Consider the following 14956-nt stretch of genomic DNA (forward strand, 5'->3'; position numbering starts at 1 on the left):
CAAGGAGTTGAATCTCCTGTCGGCGTGGAGCCCGCCTGGTCCTCCCCGGAGTGGGATGGTACCCCTTGCCTTGGAAGGAGATGGGGCCTTGTCCAGCTGTCCAGCTGTCCAGGCGCTGACGCCCGGTGCACCCCAGAGCCGCTCGAGTTTCCCCCCACCCCACCCCCCTAGCCCTATTCTAGCGACTGAGCAGGCATCGCAGGCATCCTCGGGCTAAATAAGGAGCCTGCTTGGGTCAAGGGGCGGGAGCTGGGGTCCCGGGGGGCTTGGGGCAACCACGCCAAACAAGGCAAGGAGGGGAGCGATGTATAAAACCAGGGCCCAGGGCTGAGCACCTGCCCGCGCCCCTACTGTGCCATCGGAAGGGCTTCGCACCGCCTGCTGCCCACCTAGTTCACTCAGGTCCCGAAGTCGACGCCCCCACCCCCACGGTGAGTCCGATCCTCAGACCAGCTCTAGCCACTTCCATCCCGGGGACGTTTTGAATCCAAAGGGCAAAGGCTGAAGGTCGCAGTCTCTGTGTCAGCCTAGACCCCCGTGTTTGTTTTCCGCTGCCCAGATGTCCAAAGCAGCTCCCGCCAAAAAGCCGGCGGCTACGGCCCCGCCTCCAGGATGTAGCCTGGACATCAACGACCCCCAGGTCCAGAAAGCGGCCATTCGTATCCAGGCCTCTTACCGGGGCCACAGGTGAGGGGTAGCCCTAGCGCCTCTGAGGGAAGGGAGCTGAAACTGCAGAGTCCGCATTCCGCATTGGGGAAGGGCGGTCCTGAGCACAGGGCCAGGGACTGCCAAGGCCACTGGGTTTAGGGGAGAGCAGTTGCTGAGGTGTGGCAGGAGGCCGACAAGAGCAGGTCATTTCATCGGGGTAATGATTCAGGAGCGGCCCCTCCCCCGCACCTCCCTGTGCTTACGGATCTAGTCGGCCGAGGGGGCGGGCAGGGGACTGTGTGCGGGCGGACAGGGCTGCGGGAGGGTGCGAACGGTGTCTGGGAACTCTGGGCCCTGCCCCTGCCCGCGAGCAGGTCCCGGAAGGAGCTGCGGGAGACCGGGCCGCCGCGCGTGCTGGAACCGCTGAAGGACGTGGTGCTGATCGAGGGCAGCGCGGCCAAGCTGACTTGCCGCATTTCGGCTTTCCCGGACCCATTCATCCGCTGGAGCAAGGACGGCAAGGAGCTGCGCGACGGGCCCAAGTATCGCTACATCTTCGAGGACCCTGACGTAGTCGCATTGGTGGTGCGCGATGGCGAGCTGGCGGACCTCGGCCAGTACAGCATCAACGTAACCAACCCCTTTGGCCAGTGCTCCGACTCGGCGCGCATCCTCGTGGAAGGTGCGCACGCCCCGCGTGCAATGCCGCGGAGCAGAGCAGCATCGCGGTCTGCAGCGGGTTTCAGCCGCGCGTTTATCCTCGGGCCCAGCTGAGTCCGGGTGGGGATGTGGCCAGCCCAGCCCCTGGCACAGCCTGAGGCACAGAGTAGGGCGCAGATCCGCACGGCCTGTGTAGTCTTTTCTACCTCGGGATCCCATCCCACCCAGCCTAACAGGTCCGGTATGGGTTTCAACCACTCGACTTCAGAGCGCCAAGGGCACTGCGATCCAGGGGCAGAGCTAGGGAGAGAGAGCCCTGATCTTCTGGCTCCCAACCCAGGGCAATCTCCACTATCCAGAGCTGTCTCCAAGGCACCCCGAGAGGTGTGAGCATTCCTGGGCTTTCACCCATAGTATCTCTTCTCATCCTCCATTCAACCCTACGAAGTAGGAGGGGCAGGGATTCATCTCGTTCAACAGCTGAGTTGCTGAAGCCCGAGAGGCTAAAGACGTGCCCAAGGTCACGCTGAGACTTCAGATCCATCTCGTATTTAGGGCCGGGTAATAGTTGGGAGGGTGATGTCCCGCCTCACGTTTAGGTCCCTCACTGGGTCGCATTCCCTTTCCCTTTCTCTAGTCCCGGCGAAAATTCAAAAGGGACCGGACAACACCAAGGCGCGCAAAGGCACCACCGTGACGCTGACTGCGGCGATCATGGGCGAGCCTGCGCCCAACGTGGGCTGGACCAAGGACGGCAAGGACATCGAGGAGGATGACAGGCGAGGGCGGGGAGCGGCTGCAAAGGCAGGGCCTGGCGCTGGAGCCTGGGCCGGATGGGGCCCAGAAAACCCGCGGGAGTGGGACGAGGGAGGGGAACCCGGAGGCAAAAAACAGCGCTGGCAAAGAGGCCCGGCCGGGAAGCCCGTAAGCTGACACGCGGCCCCGCCCCCTTCCCCCGCAGGGTTTACTTCGAGATCGGCAGCACCAACACAACGCTGACCATCCGCCGGGCCACCCCCCAGGACAGCGGCAAGTACGAGGTGTACGTGGAGAACAGCCTGGGCATGGACCAGAGCTTCGCTCGCGTGGACGTGGCCTGAAAGGGACCCTCGGAACTTTCGCTCTGTCTCCACGCCTTGGGGTGGGTGGGACTAACAACCCCCTTCTTCTTGCTTAATAAAGCTGCTTTCTCGGACCCTCCGCGTCTGTTCTCTTCTTATGAGTCGCCATTTCCACTCCCCGGTACCCACACACCGAAGTCACAGTGTTGGGGGCAGAGGGAAGTTTGGAGAGTGCCTAGTCCAGTGCCTGTATTCACAGACAGTAAATCTGAGCGAGATCGGCTTCTCTCACGGTGGGAAGCTGCTTCACTGCCCAGCAGGAGGGCAGAGGCGTCTACGACTCCTTCTTTTCTTTTGTAACCTTCAAGCCTCACCCTTTCGTGGGGGAATTGCGCGCTGCCCACGTCCGTTTCAAGGGTGACCACACCCCACTCTCCTCTGCAGGCTCGCTTCCCCTGTGACCTACTTTCTCTACTTGAACTACTACCCCCGGGCCCATTCCCAGGCGGCTCGCGATCCTAATCCCGGCTCCCGCCTCCGCTTCTCATTTCGACCCTCCCCTTCAATCCCTTGGCCACGCCTCCTTGTTCTCCCACAAGTTCCACCCCTTTCTCTGTGGGAACGAGGGAGGAACTTCAGAACTACAATTCCCAGCAGGCCCTGCGAAGTTCTCGCGAGTGGCGAGAAGACACGTGCGCGGAAGCAGCCAGCAGTAGCGGGCGGCAGAGCTGGCGTAAAGGGGACTGGGGGTAAAGAGATCCGATGGAGGGGTAGCGAAAGGGGGAGAGGGCCGGGCACGGCCCCTAGGCGAAGGGCGGCGCGGAGGTCCGGGCTGGCTCTCCGCACGGCGGATGCAGTCCTGGTCCCACAAGCCCTGGATACGCGAGGTTAGGGTTTATTAGTCAGTTGTGGGGTTCAGAGGGTCAGCAATCAGTCCTCCGATCCCAAAGATTCAGCACTTGTCAGTCTTGGGACACAGGCGATTGGCATGTTGTGTTTGGAATGTCTTTTTGATTCAGGGATCATCACCCTAGAGGTTAATTTTAGGATTTTAGGTTCAGCATAGAAAGGGTTTTTGCCAGGGGTTGGAGTTGTCAAATGTACATCAGTGTTAGTTTAATACTTAAAGTGGACTCTTAGGACTGTAGTGAAGTATGTGGGGCTCACCCGGGATTTGAGGGTCAATATCAGGATTCACTGTTGGGATGCAGGGCTTAACACCTAGAGTGGGGATGGACCAATATGGGAATCCGTGGTTTGGGGGTTTGGTTTTTGAAGATTTGGGGTGTGAGAGGGAGGTCTATTGCTGAGCTTCGGAGTTTGCTGAGCTTTCAGCCAGAAGGAAGTCTGTTAGGGATGAGATTGCGGGGTGTGGATTTCAGAATTTTGGAGGAATCACTGTGAGGTTTGAAGGCTGGCTGGATTTGGTTTGGGATTTGAGATGTGTGAGGTGGGGTGCCCAGGGAGGGACTAGATTGAATTTATATCCCGGGAGGGCTCAGTGTTGCTATTTTGGGTTTAGGGTTTGGTTGGGGTATGAGTGGGGTTCCAGGATTGGGATGTGAGATCTGAGCCTAACTTTTCTTTGCTATTTGAGGTTTAGGTCACAATTGCCATCATGCTTAAAGCTGTGATCCTGATTGGAGGCCCTCAAAAGGGTGAGGAGCCAGGGGAATGTCGGGAGGCGGTTGAGCTGGAGTGGTTGGGAAGCAGAAAACAAAAATATGCTTCTCTCTTCTCTCTCAGGGACTCGCTTCAGGCCTTTGTCTTTTGAGGTGCCCAAACCCCTGTTTCCAGTGGCAGGGGTCCCTATGATCCAGCACCACATTGAGGCCTGTGCCCAGGTAATCCTGTAGGCTCCCCTCTCCCACCTCCATTCATCTCCTTCATGCTGTATTTCCCCCTTTACCAATCATGACCTCTTCCAACCAGGCATAACTCCAGGGACCACCATTTACAAATGACACTGTGAGTCACCTCCCTCCACCATCACCACACCACCAGTTGTGCAATGCAGTTGTCATGTGTATTCTCCTAATCTAGCTTCTTGTCTGGCTTCTTCTTGCTCATATTTCACTCCTATGGAATGTGAGATTAGGCAGGAATCTTAGAGACAACTTAAAGCCATAGCATGAGAAACCTTAATGATAACAAAGCACAGAATCATACTACTCTTGCTCACTATAGAGCTAATTCCTTTATTGCTTTTGGTATTGGAACTGGCAAGGTTGATTTGAGTCCAGTCTCTGCCTGCTAAAAGGAATTGAGCAAATTTCTCACCCTTTCTTAGCCATAGTTTCCTTATTTGTAAAGCGGGGCTGATTAGACCTACTTTGTGGGGTTGCAAAGCTTAGAGATGATGTTTGTAAAGTAATTAGTACAATGTAGACACTTGACAAATGGTATCCTTAACCTCATGCTGATCTTAAGCTCAGATTGACAGATAATAAATATGGGGGAAATGAATGGATTATCCTTAATGCAGCTTGATAGGCAAACTCCTAGGGTGAACCCCACTTCAGATTGGGGGTGGGGGGAATAATCTATAATAATAAAAGCATAATATGCTAATTAGACTGGACGTCCTTCCAGACAACCTTCTGGACGAAGCTGGGGCTGTGAGGGAAGCCCGGGTCCCGGGTGCCAGAGGGAAGCTGGTGCTGGCAGCCGGAGGAAGGAAGGCCTACTCTTGCATGAATTTCGTGCATCGGGCCTCTAGTAGAATAATAAAGGATTAAAGGACTCTAACTTTGAGAGTCTTTTAATTAAGGGAAACAGACTCTAACTTCGTCATTGTCCAGAGGAGAAATCGGACCAGCATGGTAAAATGAATGCCCAAGGCCACAGTTGAGACTGAACGTGTGATTTCTGGATTTTGGGCCAGTACCAGGGATTTCTCCCTCCCATAATCCCCTCCTATCAGATGCTGTTCTTCTCTCAATCTCTTCCCTTGACCTCAGGTCCCTGGGATGCAGGAGATTCTTCTCATTGGCTTCTACCAACCTGATGAGCCACTTACCCGGTTCCTAGAAGCTGCACAACAAGAGTTTAACCTTCCAGTCAGGTCAGGTGTTTGTGCGCATGTGCCGTGTAGGGGTGGGGGAGCAGTGCCCTAAGCATCTGAGTTCTCAGGAGTGGGTTGAGCCAGCATGGCCAGAAGTCACCCTAACACACTAGGAGGTTTCTGAATTCCTGTATATATTGAGTTTCTCTGTGGGGCTTGGGCAGGCATATCCTGGGAACAGGAGGGGTCAGTGCCCAGATTCATCGTATCTGACTCCTCTGATCTCACTGAGCTGGCTCTGGGGTCCCTGGGGACAGGTACCTGCAGGAATTTGCACCTCTGGGCACAGGAGGTGGTCTCTACCACTTCCGGGATCAGATCCTGGCTGGGGGCCCTGAGGCCTTCTTCGTGCTCAACGCTGATGTTTGCTCCGACTTCCCCTTGAGCGCTATGTTGGCTGCCCACAGACACCAGCCTCACCCTTTCTTGCTCCTGGGCACCACGGTGAGGGGGGTAGGAGGGTGTCGAGAGGGTGATCCAGAGAGGTTCCTGGGATGCAGGGTGTTGGGGAGGCAGGGCCAGAACAGGGAGTTGGAGTGGGAATGCAGGTCAGGGGGGGTAGGTGCTAGAAACCCCAGCAGTAATGGAGGTGGTGGTGGAGAGAGACCTTGAGCCCTTTAGCTGCTCAGAAGTAGAGTGGGGAGGGCAGCTGTCAGTTCTCACCCCATCTGAAGGCTTGTCAGTGGCAGAGCTACGTGCCAGGTGCTATAGGAGAGGGAAAGTACGAGAGAGAAAACAGACCTTGCTGCCCTGGATCAGGCAGGTCACTCCCTCGTTGTGTCTGTCAGGCTAACAGGACACAGTCCCTCAACTATGGCTGCATCGTAGAGAATCCACAGACGCATGAGGTAAGAGCAGAGAGGAGGCTGGCTGGGTGCCTATTCTGTGTATCATCATTCTCCCACTCTTCAGCCTCTAGAGCAGCGGTTCTCAGCCTGTGGGTCACGACCCCTTTGGGGGTTGAACGACCCTTTCACAGGGTCGCCTAAGACCATTGGAAAACATATATAATTACATATTGTTTTTGTGATTAATCACTATGCTTAATTATGTTCAATTTGTAACAATGAAAATACATCCTACATATCAGATATTTACATTACAATTCATAACAGTAGCAAAATTACGGTTATGAGGTAGCAACGAAAATAATTTTATGGTTGGGGGTCACCACAACATGAAGAACTGTATTAAAGGGTTGCGGCATTAGGAGGGTTGAGAACCACTGCTCTAGAGAATGCTGGAATGCTATGGGGTGGGCCCCAATCTTGTCCAACAGGTGTGGCACACCCTCAGTTGTTCCCTTCTATCTCTTTAAGAAAGATTAGGAAGAGGTAATAGATAAATGCCATGGGTGTGGTGCTCCAATAGATATATGCATAGGCCATATATCACAAAAAGGGCTCCTACCCAGCCTATCTGGGTGGGGGTGGGGAGGGCTCCCTGGAGGAGGTGTGGTCTGAACTGAGTTAAATTTGGCAGCATGGAGACAGGAAGGCATTGCAGGTAGAGGGAACAATATATGCAAAGATATGGAGGCAGGAAACAGCATAATGCCTCCAGAATTATGGAGGTGGGAGCATAATTAGCAAGGCGGGGGTGGGGCTGGGGACTTCTGACCCTATCTCTGAAACTCTCTGGAGCCTCACTAACTTTCATACACCCCTTTTGTCTGTTCAAGTTTTAGTATTAAAAATACATATGTGAATACATTATATATATATATACTAGAGGCCCAGTGCATGAAATTCATGCACTGGGGGGGGGGGTGTCCCTCAGCCCGGCCTGTGCCCTTTCACAGTCCAGGAGCCCTCAGGGGGATATCCAACTGACAGCTTAAGCTGTCATCTCCAGCCATGAGCCCGGCTTCTAGCTGAGCACACTCACCACCAGGGGGCAGCTCCTGTGTTAAGTGTCTGCCCCCTGGTGGTCAGTGTATGTCATAACAACCAGTCATTCTGCTGTTTGGTTGATTTGCATATTAGCCTTTTATTATATAGGATATTTACACACGCACAGAGTTTTGTGTTAGGCACTAACTAGTGTGAAAGAAACAGCCAGAGAGACACAACCCTGCCTCTCAGGAGCCCTCAGTCTGGGGGAGACATCAAAAACCAACCATTGCAGAGGACACAAGTGCCACCATGGGTGGGTGAGGTGTGGCCAGAGAACAGGAGTGCCCAGAGCTGAGAAGCTCACTCTGGGGCAGACAAGAGTGTCCTTAGAGAGGGAGAGACGATGTCAACTGGGTTTTTGAAATCAAAGTCTTCCAGACGAAGAGTTGGTTAAGGGCATTCCGAAAGGCACCGGCATGCCGTGCCGTGGAGTTGTGTCCTGGAACCTCTGGGAGGTGGGGAGGATCGGGAGGGAGAAGGCAGACAGTTCGGACTTATCTTGAAGGCGGAGTTGAAGGGCAGTGACAAGATATGCTCTGCATTTTAGAAGACTCCCGTGGCAACAGGAGGACTGGCCATTTGGAGGGTCTTAGGGGATGGTGGCCGTGGCCCCTCTGCTGACCCCAGCCTGCTCTGTCCTCAGGTTCTGCACTATGTGGAGAAACCCAGCACGTTTGTTAGTGACATCATCAACTGCGGCATCTACCTCTTTTCCCCGGAAGCCCTGAAGCCCCTTGGCGATGTCTTCCAGCGTAATCAGCAGAATGGGCGACTGTGAGGCAGACCCCATGGCCCTGTAACCCCAAGTACCCTGAGTCACAGCCCCCCTGCCCCAGTCTCTGCTGGCTCCATCTCAGCCAGCTCATCTTCCTCCTCCCTTCCCCCTTCCACTTGTCATCTCCAGCCAAGCCTCTCCAGCTCCTCCCCTTCTAACCTCATTCTGTCCCTCTTCTTTATCCATCCCAGTTCCTCCTCTGTCACCACCTGCCCACTCCCCTTCTGGTCCATTTCTCTCAAGCCCTGAGTGTCCCAGAGATGTCTTTCAGAGCAGACGGTAACACACACACTTGGGCGCACATATGTTTGGGTGCAGGCATGCGTGTGTGCACGTGTGCGCGCACACACACACACACTCTCAGGCTGAGGAGGCTCCCTTTGGAGTATAGTACCCCAAAGGGAGCTATGCTCACCACAAACCACAATCCCAGGGTGGTCCTCCTAGGCCTGGGAACGGTTCCCTTCTCTGGCTCCCCTGCCTTCATTCCCTCTCATGTCTCATTCCCTCATAGCCATCTTTTCACTCCCACTCTTATCTCTGCTTCTCTCTCCATCTCTCCTGGCCTCTTTGTTTCTGCTGAACTGGCATCTCTACCATCTCTCTCTCCCTCTTTTTCTGTGACTGTCTCTGCCCTCACCAGCTGCCTTCCTCTGGGGTGAGTCTGTCTGTGTTTCATTCCATCCAGTGAGAGGGAGGGACCGGAGGTGGGGTTTAGAGGGGTGGATGGGAGGAGGATGGGATAATTGGGGGAAGCCAAATCTGGTCGAACTCCTTCTGGACATGGGGCAGGATGGGCAGCAGGTCTATGCCTGGGGCTCCCCTGGGATAATCCCCAGCTGGGAGAGTGAGGGGCTGAGTAGTGGGTGAGCCTCCTGGGATGTGAGCATCCTTGGGAGAGGCCTTGCAAGGTAATGGGGTTCCCCCCGATTCCCCTTCCTGAGAGACTGTATTGGCCACCCAGTTGGGCTCAGTTGGGGAACTGATGTCAGCGTCCTGTCCCCTCTACCAGGGAGGACTCTTCAGTCCTGTGGCGGGGGGCAGGCACCATCCGCCTGGAGCAGGACGTGTTCTCAGCCCTGGCTGGGCAGGGCCAGATCTACGTGCACCTTAATGACGGTATCTGGAGCCAGATCAAGTCTGCAGGGTATGGGAGAGGCCTCTGATGGGGTGTCTGGGGGTTGAGACTTCAGGACGGTGGGCACAGGCCCTGCTGGCCCCTGAGCCCCTGCTCTACTTTGTGGCCCCCAGCTCGGCCCTCTATGCCTCCCGCCTCTATCTGGGTCAGTACCAGTTCACTCACCCCGAACGCCTGGCCAAGCACAGCCCAGGCGGGCCGCGGATCCGAGGTACCCATCCTGCCACAATTCCTGAGCTCTGCCCTCCCCCCCCCCCCCTCCCCACTCCCCATCCCTCTACCCTCAGAGCTTTGACTCTGGACCTCAGACCCAGAGGTGAAATCTGAATCCCTGCCCTCCCTGAACCAGATATGGTTTGGGGCATTTGCCTCCAGGTCCTCTCTTCTGCTTCTAGGAAACGTTTATATCCACCCAACGGCTAAGGTGGCCCCATCAGCTGTGGTAAGCAGTGCCCAGCCCAGGGAGGAAGGTGGGTGGGGCAGGGCGGGTATCTCCAGAGCTTGGAGTACAGGCCTCTTATGTTTGTCACAGCCTGTCATATGGCCTCAAGTAGGTTCCTTCCCCCTTATGAGCGGGTCCTCCAAGCCCCCCCAGGGCTTATGGCATATGTTCCTCTCCACAGCTGGGCCCCAACGTCTCCATTGGGGAGGGGGTGACTGTGGGCGAGGGCGTGCGGCTCCGAGAGAGCATTGTCCTCCATGGAGCCACGCTGCAGGTAGGCACCCCAGCATGTGCCCTAAGAAGCTGGGGAGAGGGGGAACCCCACGGGCTCTGGCCCCTCACTTCACACTGTCCTGTTTGGCAGGAGCACACGTGTGTGCTGCACAGCATTGTGGGCTGGGGGAGCACTGTGGGGCGCTGGGCCCGCGTGGAGGGTACCCCCAATGACCCCAATCCCAACGACCCCCGGGCCCACATGGACAGTGAGAGCCTCTTCAAGGATGGGAAGCTGCTGCCTGCCATCACCATCCTGGGTATGGCTTCCCAGGGGACTCAGGGCCGTGAGAAACCGCCACAGGTGATAGGTGGGCTCTATGGGGAAAATTTGTGCTTGTGTGAGGGTGTGTGTGTGTGTGTGTGTATTTTCCTTTAGCAAACATTTACCAAGTGCCTGCTGTGTGCCAGGCCCTGTGTGAGTCACTGGGGGCATGGGGCCAGGGCACAGATGGGCAGGGAGGGATCCCCCCTAATGGCAGTGGCCCCCCCAGCTCCTTGCCCCTGGTTTCCTCTCCCCATGGCCTCCTCCTGGTGCCCTCGTCCACACTGCAGGCTGCCGCGTCCGGATCCCTGCTGAGGTGCTCATCCTGAACTCGATTGTTCTGCCACACAAGGAGCTGAGCCGAAGCTTTACCAACCAGATCATCCTCTGAAGGGGGCCTCCAGAAGGCCCCCCAACTCCTGCCCCTCCAGCCTCTGTCCAGAATGGACCTGGGGAAGCCAGGCAGAATCTTCACACACTGGGAGCAGTGTGGGTGGGTGGGTGGGTGGGGGACTCGGCCTCCCTCTCCGTTGCTCCCTAATAAACCCCATGAACCTTGGAGCCAGTGAGGACTCGGCTTGTGCCTGGACTGGTGTGGGGGTGGAAGGGGGGCAGCTGAGTCAGGCCCCCCCACATTAGCATTTAAATTGGAGTCATTGCTGCGGGCTCATGAATAATGAATCTGGAGCCCTGGTAAATCTCCCCCTCCCACTGCCTCAGCCTCAGCACTGCTGCTCAGAGAAAGGCCCTCCAGGCTCCCAGCCTGCCGGCCCCGCCTTCACCCCTACCCTGATGCTGCCTGCCTGCCCGCCTCCCTGTTCCTCTTCACTGGGTTTGGCTCAGGCCTGGGAGTGGAGGACTTTCCAAGGGAAGGGTAAAGGATTTCAGTTGGGCAGTGGGGTAGGGGTGGCGGACACAGGGACCAGGAGCCACAAGTCTGAGATTTGGTCACCGACATCCCCTGTCTTCAGTTTCTGCCTCGCCCCGGCCTGTTTTCTGCTTTGCCAGCTCCACCCGCTCCTGGCCCAGCGTTTGGCAGAGTGGTGGTTTCCCCCTCGCCCACCAGAGCTTGGTGTCTGTCTTCTACTCCCCTGGCAGGCACGGTGGGCCTAGCTGGTACCTCTCCCTCCGCATGTAATCACTGTAGGCAGCGCTGTTCCGCTGTTCCGGGGGAGGAGGACACCTGCCACCTCCCACCATCCTGGCTTTGTCTCTGGGAGGTCCCAGCCCTCCACTCCACATTCCTGAAACCCCAGAGAAACCCAGCACCGCTCATGTTTGCCCATGACCCCCGCGTGCCCCTCTTGGTGCCCCCCCCCCCTTTCCCCAGCTGTGGGTGCGGAGCTTAGTTGCCAGATGAGCTGGTAATGATCGTAATCTGCTAATTGAGAGGAATCTAATTACCCGAAGAGAATGGGGGGGCAGGGCGTGGGTGGGAGGGAGGAGGGGGTCCTGGCAGCAGGCTGCAGGGTGCTGGGCCTTGTTGTCAGCACCAGGGCCTGGGACAGAGCCCAGGATTTCATCGCCAGGCGGTTAGGAAGATGAGCTTGTTCAGCAGCTGGGCTGAGGGTGACATGGGGATTGGGCTGGAAGTGACCTCCCAGGCCCTCAGGTCCTGCAGGCTGGGTGAGAGCGCCTGGGAAATGACCCAGGGTTCTAGTGGGCGTGGCTTCTAACCTGCCTTGACTTGGCCCCTTCCTGTTTCCTGGAGCCCAGACCTGCCATCACCTCTGCTGGGCGTGGGAGGAGGCTGCAGGTGCCTACTCTGGGCCTGGGGTCAACTCCCTGAGGAAGGGATCGGGTCCCTTCTCTTTCCTCCCCCCAGTCCTGACCCTTCTGTTCTGAATGGTTGGCAGAGGCCATGGCAGCTCCATCATAAATATGATAATTTAATTATTTTCTCAGCAAAACACCGTGAAATCCAATAAGTCTGTGTCAGGCCCTGGCCCCCAGGACCCCCCTCCTATGCCCAGTGGGGGTGGGGACTTGGTGGGGAGGCACTGGAAGGGGAAAGGGTCAGTGTTCAAAGTGGGCGGGGGCTAGTGAAGCGGAGGTCTCTGTAACATGCCCCCCAGGCTGATGGAGCCACTGTTGTGTGTTTGTGCTCAGGTGGAGGGGGGACTAAGAAAGGGGGCCTAGAGCCCCATCCAGCTCTGAGGGCACCCCTCAGGGCCCAGGATGTGGGAGCCCCCTGCCTCTGGAGGGGGGAGAGCAGGGAGCCCCCTTCTCAGTCCCCTCTGGGACCTGACTGTAAGGGTGCTGGCCCCCTGGAGGGGTTGAGAAGGGAGAACTGAGGGAACTGGGGTGGGAAGTGGGGGATGAAGAGGGGAGGGATGCGGGGGAGGGGTGCGCTCCTGCCATTAGTGCTTTTCTCCGTTTCCATAAAAAGATTATTCTGTAAAATCAGCGAGGGGGAGCGAGCTGGGGGCCGGGGAGAGGGGTGGGTCTCTGGCACCAAGCTGGATGGGGCGCTGGAGAGGAGAGCTGGGACGGGGAGATTTGGGTGGGCTTCCAGAACCAACCAGGGGAGAGGCCACGCCAAGAACACAGCTTGCCAGGAGGCTGGCCAGGACAGGGTGGGCGGGGACCAGCCCTCATCCCCTTCCTGCCCCTTTGGTGGGATTGCCCTGGGCCCCAGTCCCACCCCCATCTCCATCTCCTCCCCCAGCACTTAGCAGCCATTATCGGGGGAGCAGATTGCATCCCCCTCCTCCTCTCCGGGAAACAGACACAGCTGGGGCCCGCCACATCTGCCGCATCAGCACGGAGCACAGCTGGGTGTGCCCAGAGCCACCATCCCCAAAACACAAAGGGGGGCGGAGGCCAACGAGAGCCCAGACCCCTGGGACAGACACACTGACACCACTGCCAACAGACATACTCCTAGTGGCAAAGCTCTACCCACCACACACGCTCCAGTGCAGACAGAACTGACAAACATGCAATTACTCTGCCCCACCCACCACCCCCACTCCCCGCCCCCTGCCCCTCTACTCCTCCTCTTCCTTCCCTCCAGGCTCCCCTCCGTCACCTCCACCACCTCTGAACGGCTGCAGACTCTCGTCTGGAAGGAGCAGGGGTCTCACCCTCCCCAAGTGCACACGTCTGGGAGGCTTGGGGAACAGGAGGGCTGGAGATAGCGAGGGGCTTCCAGTCCAGGGCGCCAGCCTGGAGAAGCTACCTGCCTTCCTCCATGCCCACACCTCTCCCCACAAAGAAAACCCCTTGAAATGCGGGTCCTTGCGACCCTGGGCATGATGAGGTCTCCATCCAGGGACAGGCTGGCTGGGTACCCTACGGATGTTCCCCGTGACCCTGGGTTTCATTGGCCACCTCTAGGAGGCGTTGCGTGCCCTCAGTCTTGCCAGGAGCTCAGAGGCTCCCAGGGCTGGCCTCTGCCACTTACTCCCACCCAACAGTCTACCAGCACCCTGCCCTCAGCAACGGCCCCTTCTGCTCAGCTCTGCTGCCTCTGACAGGTGCAGGGTGTGGGGCTGGCCAGTGGCCGAGAAGACCACCCCCCACAGGAGATGCGCTGGGGTCCCTTCTATCCCCCCTCGTTCCTAGGTGATGATCGCCTCTCGGTTCCTGACTAAATCCTGCCCTTTTGGCAGCCCTCGTTTCTCCCATCATCTCCTTGGTCCTGATGTCTTGCCCTCAACCCTCTCCTCCCTGCCTCACCCCCGCCCCCGCCCCCGCCCCCACCCCTCAACGCTTTAATCCTTCCTGCTGCTGTGCTGCCTTATCTGTTCCCAGCAGCTTTCGCTACTGCAAAGCCCTCTCCCCCTCCTCTTCTGGATCTTCTCCCTGCTCCTTCCCTGGCTCTCTCTTCGCTCTGACCTGCACTGCCCGCCCCCCCTCGCCTCTCAGGCCGGGAGATGGCTCCTGGCTGACACCAGATCTGCACCCCAATGCCCTCTCTCCAGCCTCAGCTCCGACACTGCCAGCTGCCCACCCACTGCTACACTAGCCTCCTCCCCCCACCCACCCCTACCCCAAAGGCCCCATAGACTTGGTCAGTTTCTATCCAGCCAAGATTTATCTTTCTTCTTTCCCTGCCCTCCCCTTCCTGGCCCCCTCCCCAGTTCCTCCAGCCGCCCTTCAATCCTGGACCTGGACTCCTTCAGTCCCTAGTGACCCACTCTCAGCGTGGGCATCCCAAAGGGGGTTGGGGGTGCCACAGGAGTGGGGTCTGGGCTGGCCCCAGGATGGGGCCTGGGATGCAGGGGGCAGTGGGGGAAGGGCCTGGTGGTGGGACACTAACCCTCCTAAGTCACTTCAGATCACGTCCAGGCCTCCCCACCCCCCTTCTCCGGGACTCTCATTAACCGTTTCTCCTGCCTCGTCCGCAGCATAAATAACCCAGATAAATCAGCCGCGGTCCGCCCCCCGCCCCTCAGCCCCCGCACAGCCCGTTTGTCACCGCTGCTTGCTCACCAGCCAGCCTGGCCCAGTCCCGGCCCCCACCCCCTAGCGTGGTCCCTGCCCACCCACACTGGCTCATCCCTTGGTCCGCACCAGAGCCGGGGCTGGAACAAATGTCTGGGCTGTCGACGGCAGGGGGGTGTCCTTTGGGACCAGGAGGGAGGCTGGGGACTCTCTCTAGGGGAATGCTTTCTAGGATTTTGGGGATCATGTCATTTAGAATGGGGCCACCAAGACAAGGAGTTGGGGCCACACGTGGTGGGAAGGGGCGAATGCAGCTCAGCGTGGGGGTCCCTGTGCTGGGAGAAGA

At 57.7% G+C, this 14956-nt stretch overlaps 2 protein-coding genes across 12 annotated transcripts; both read left to right on the plus strand.

Annotated features, from left to right (window-relative positions):
• Positions 1-298: 298 nt before the first annotated feature.
• SPEGNB (SPEG neighbor) lies at positions 299-2503 on the plus strand. The gene is made up of 4 exons (XM_036320883.1): positions 299-687; positions 1023-1330; positions 1946-2087; positions 2270-2503. Exons 1-4 carry the CDS (start codon positions 560-562, stop codon positions 2406-2408), a joined length of 717 nt encoding a protein of 238 aa, XP_036176776.1. The 5' UTR covers positions 299-559; the 3' UTR covers positions 2409-2503.
• Positions 2504-3029: 526 nt separating this feature from the next.
• Positions 3030-10710, plus strand: GMPPA (GDP-mannose pyrophosphorylase A). Of its 11 annotated transcripts, none has more exons than XM_036320470.1 (14): positions 3030-3118; positions 3967-4027; positions 4116-4213; positions 5330-5433; positions 5691-5877; positions 6222-6281; positions 7972-8102; positions 8747-8761; positions 9116-9250; positions 9355-9452; positions 9637-9683; positions 9865-9957; positions 10048-10267; positions 10512-10710. In XM_036320470.1, exons 2-14 carry the CDS (start codon positions 3988-3990, stop codon positions 10610-10612), a joined length of 1329 nt encoding a protein of 442 aa, XP_036176363.1. In that variant the 5' UTR covers positions 3030-3118; positions 3967-3987; the 3' UTR covers positions 10613-10710. The 11 variants fall into 11 exon arrangements, with proteins under 11 accessions (XP_036176363.1, XP_036176364.1, XP_036176368.1 ...); XM_036320471.1 differs by having other exon boundaries at positions 3043-3118; positions 3973-4027; XM_036320466.1 differs by having other exon boundaries at positions 3063-3256; positions 3973-4027.
• Positions 10711-14956: the final 4246 nt, after the last annotated feature.

This window comes from Myotis myotis, unplaced genomic scaffold (assembly GCF_014108235.1).
Source record: "Myotis myotis isolate mMyoMyo1 unplaced genomic scaffold, mMyoMyo1.p scaffold_m19_p_8, whole genome shotgun sequence".
Taxonomy (NCBI): Eukaryota; Metazoa; Chordata; class Mammalia; order Chiroptera; family Vespertilionidae; genus Myotis; species Myotis myotis.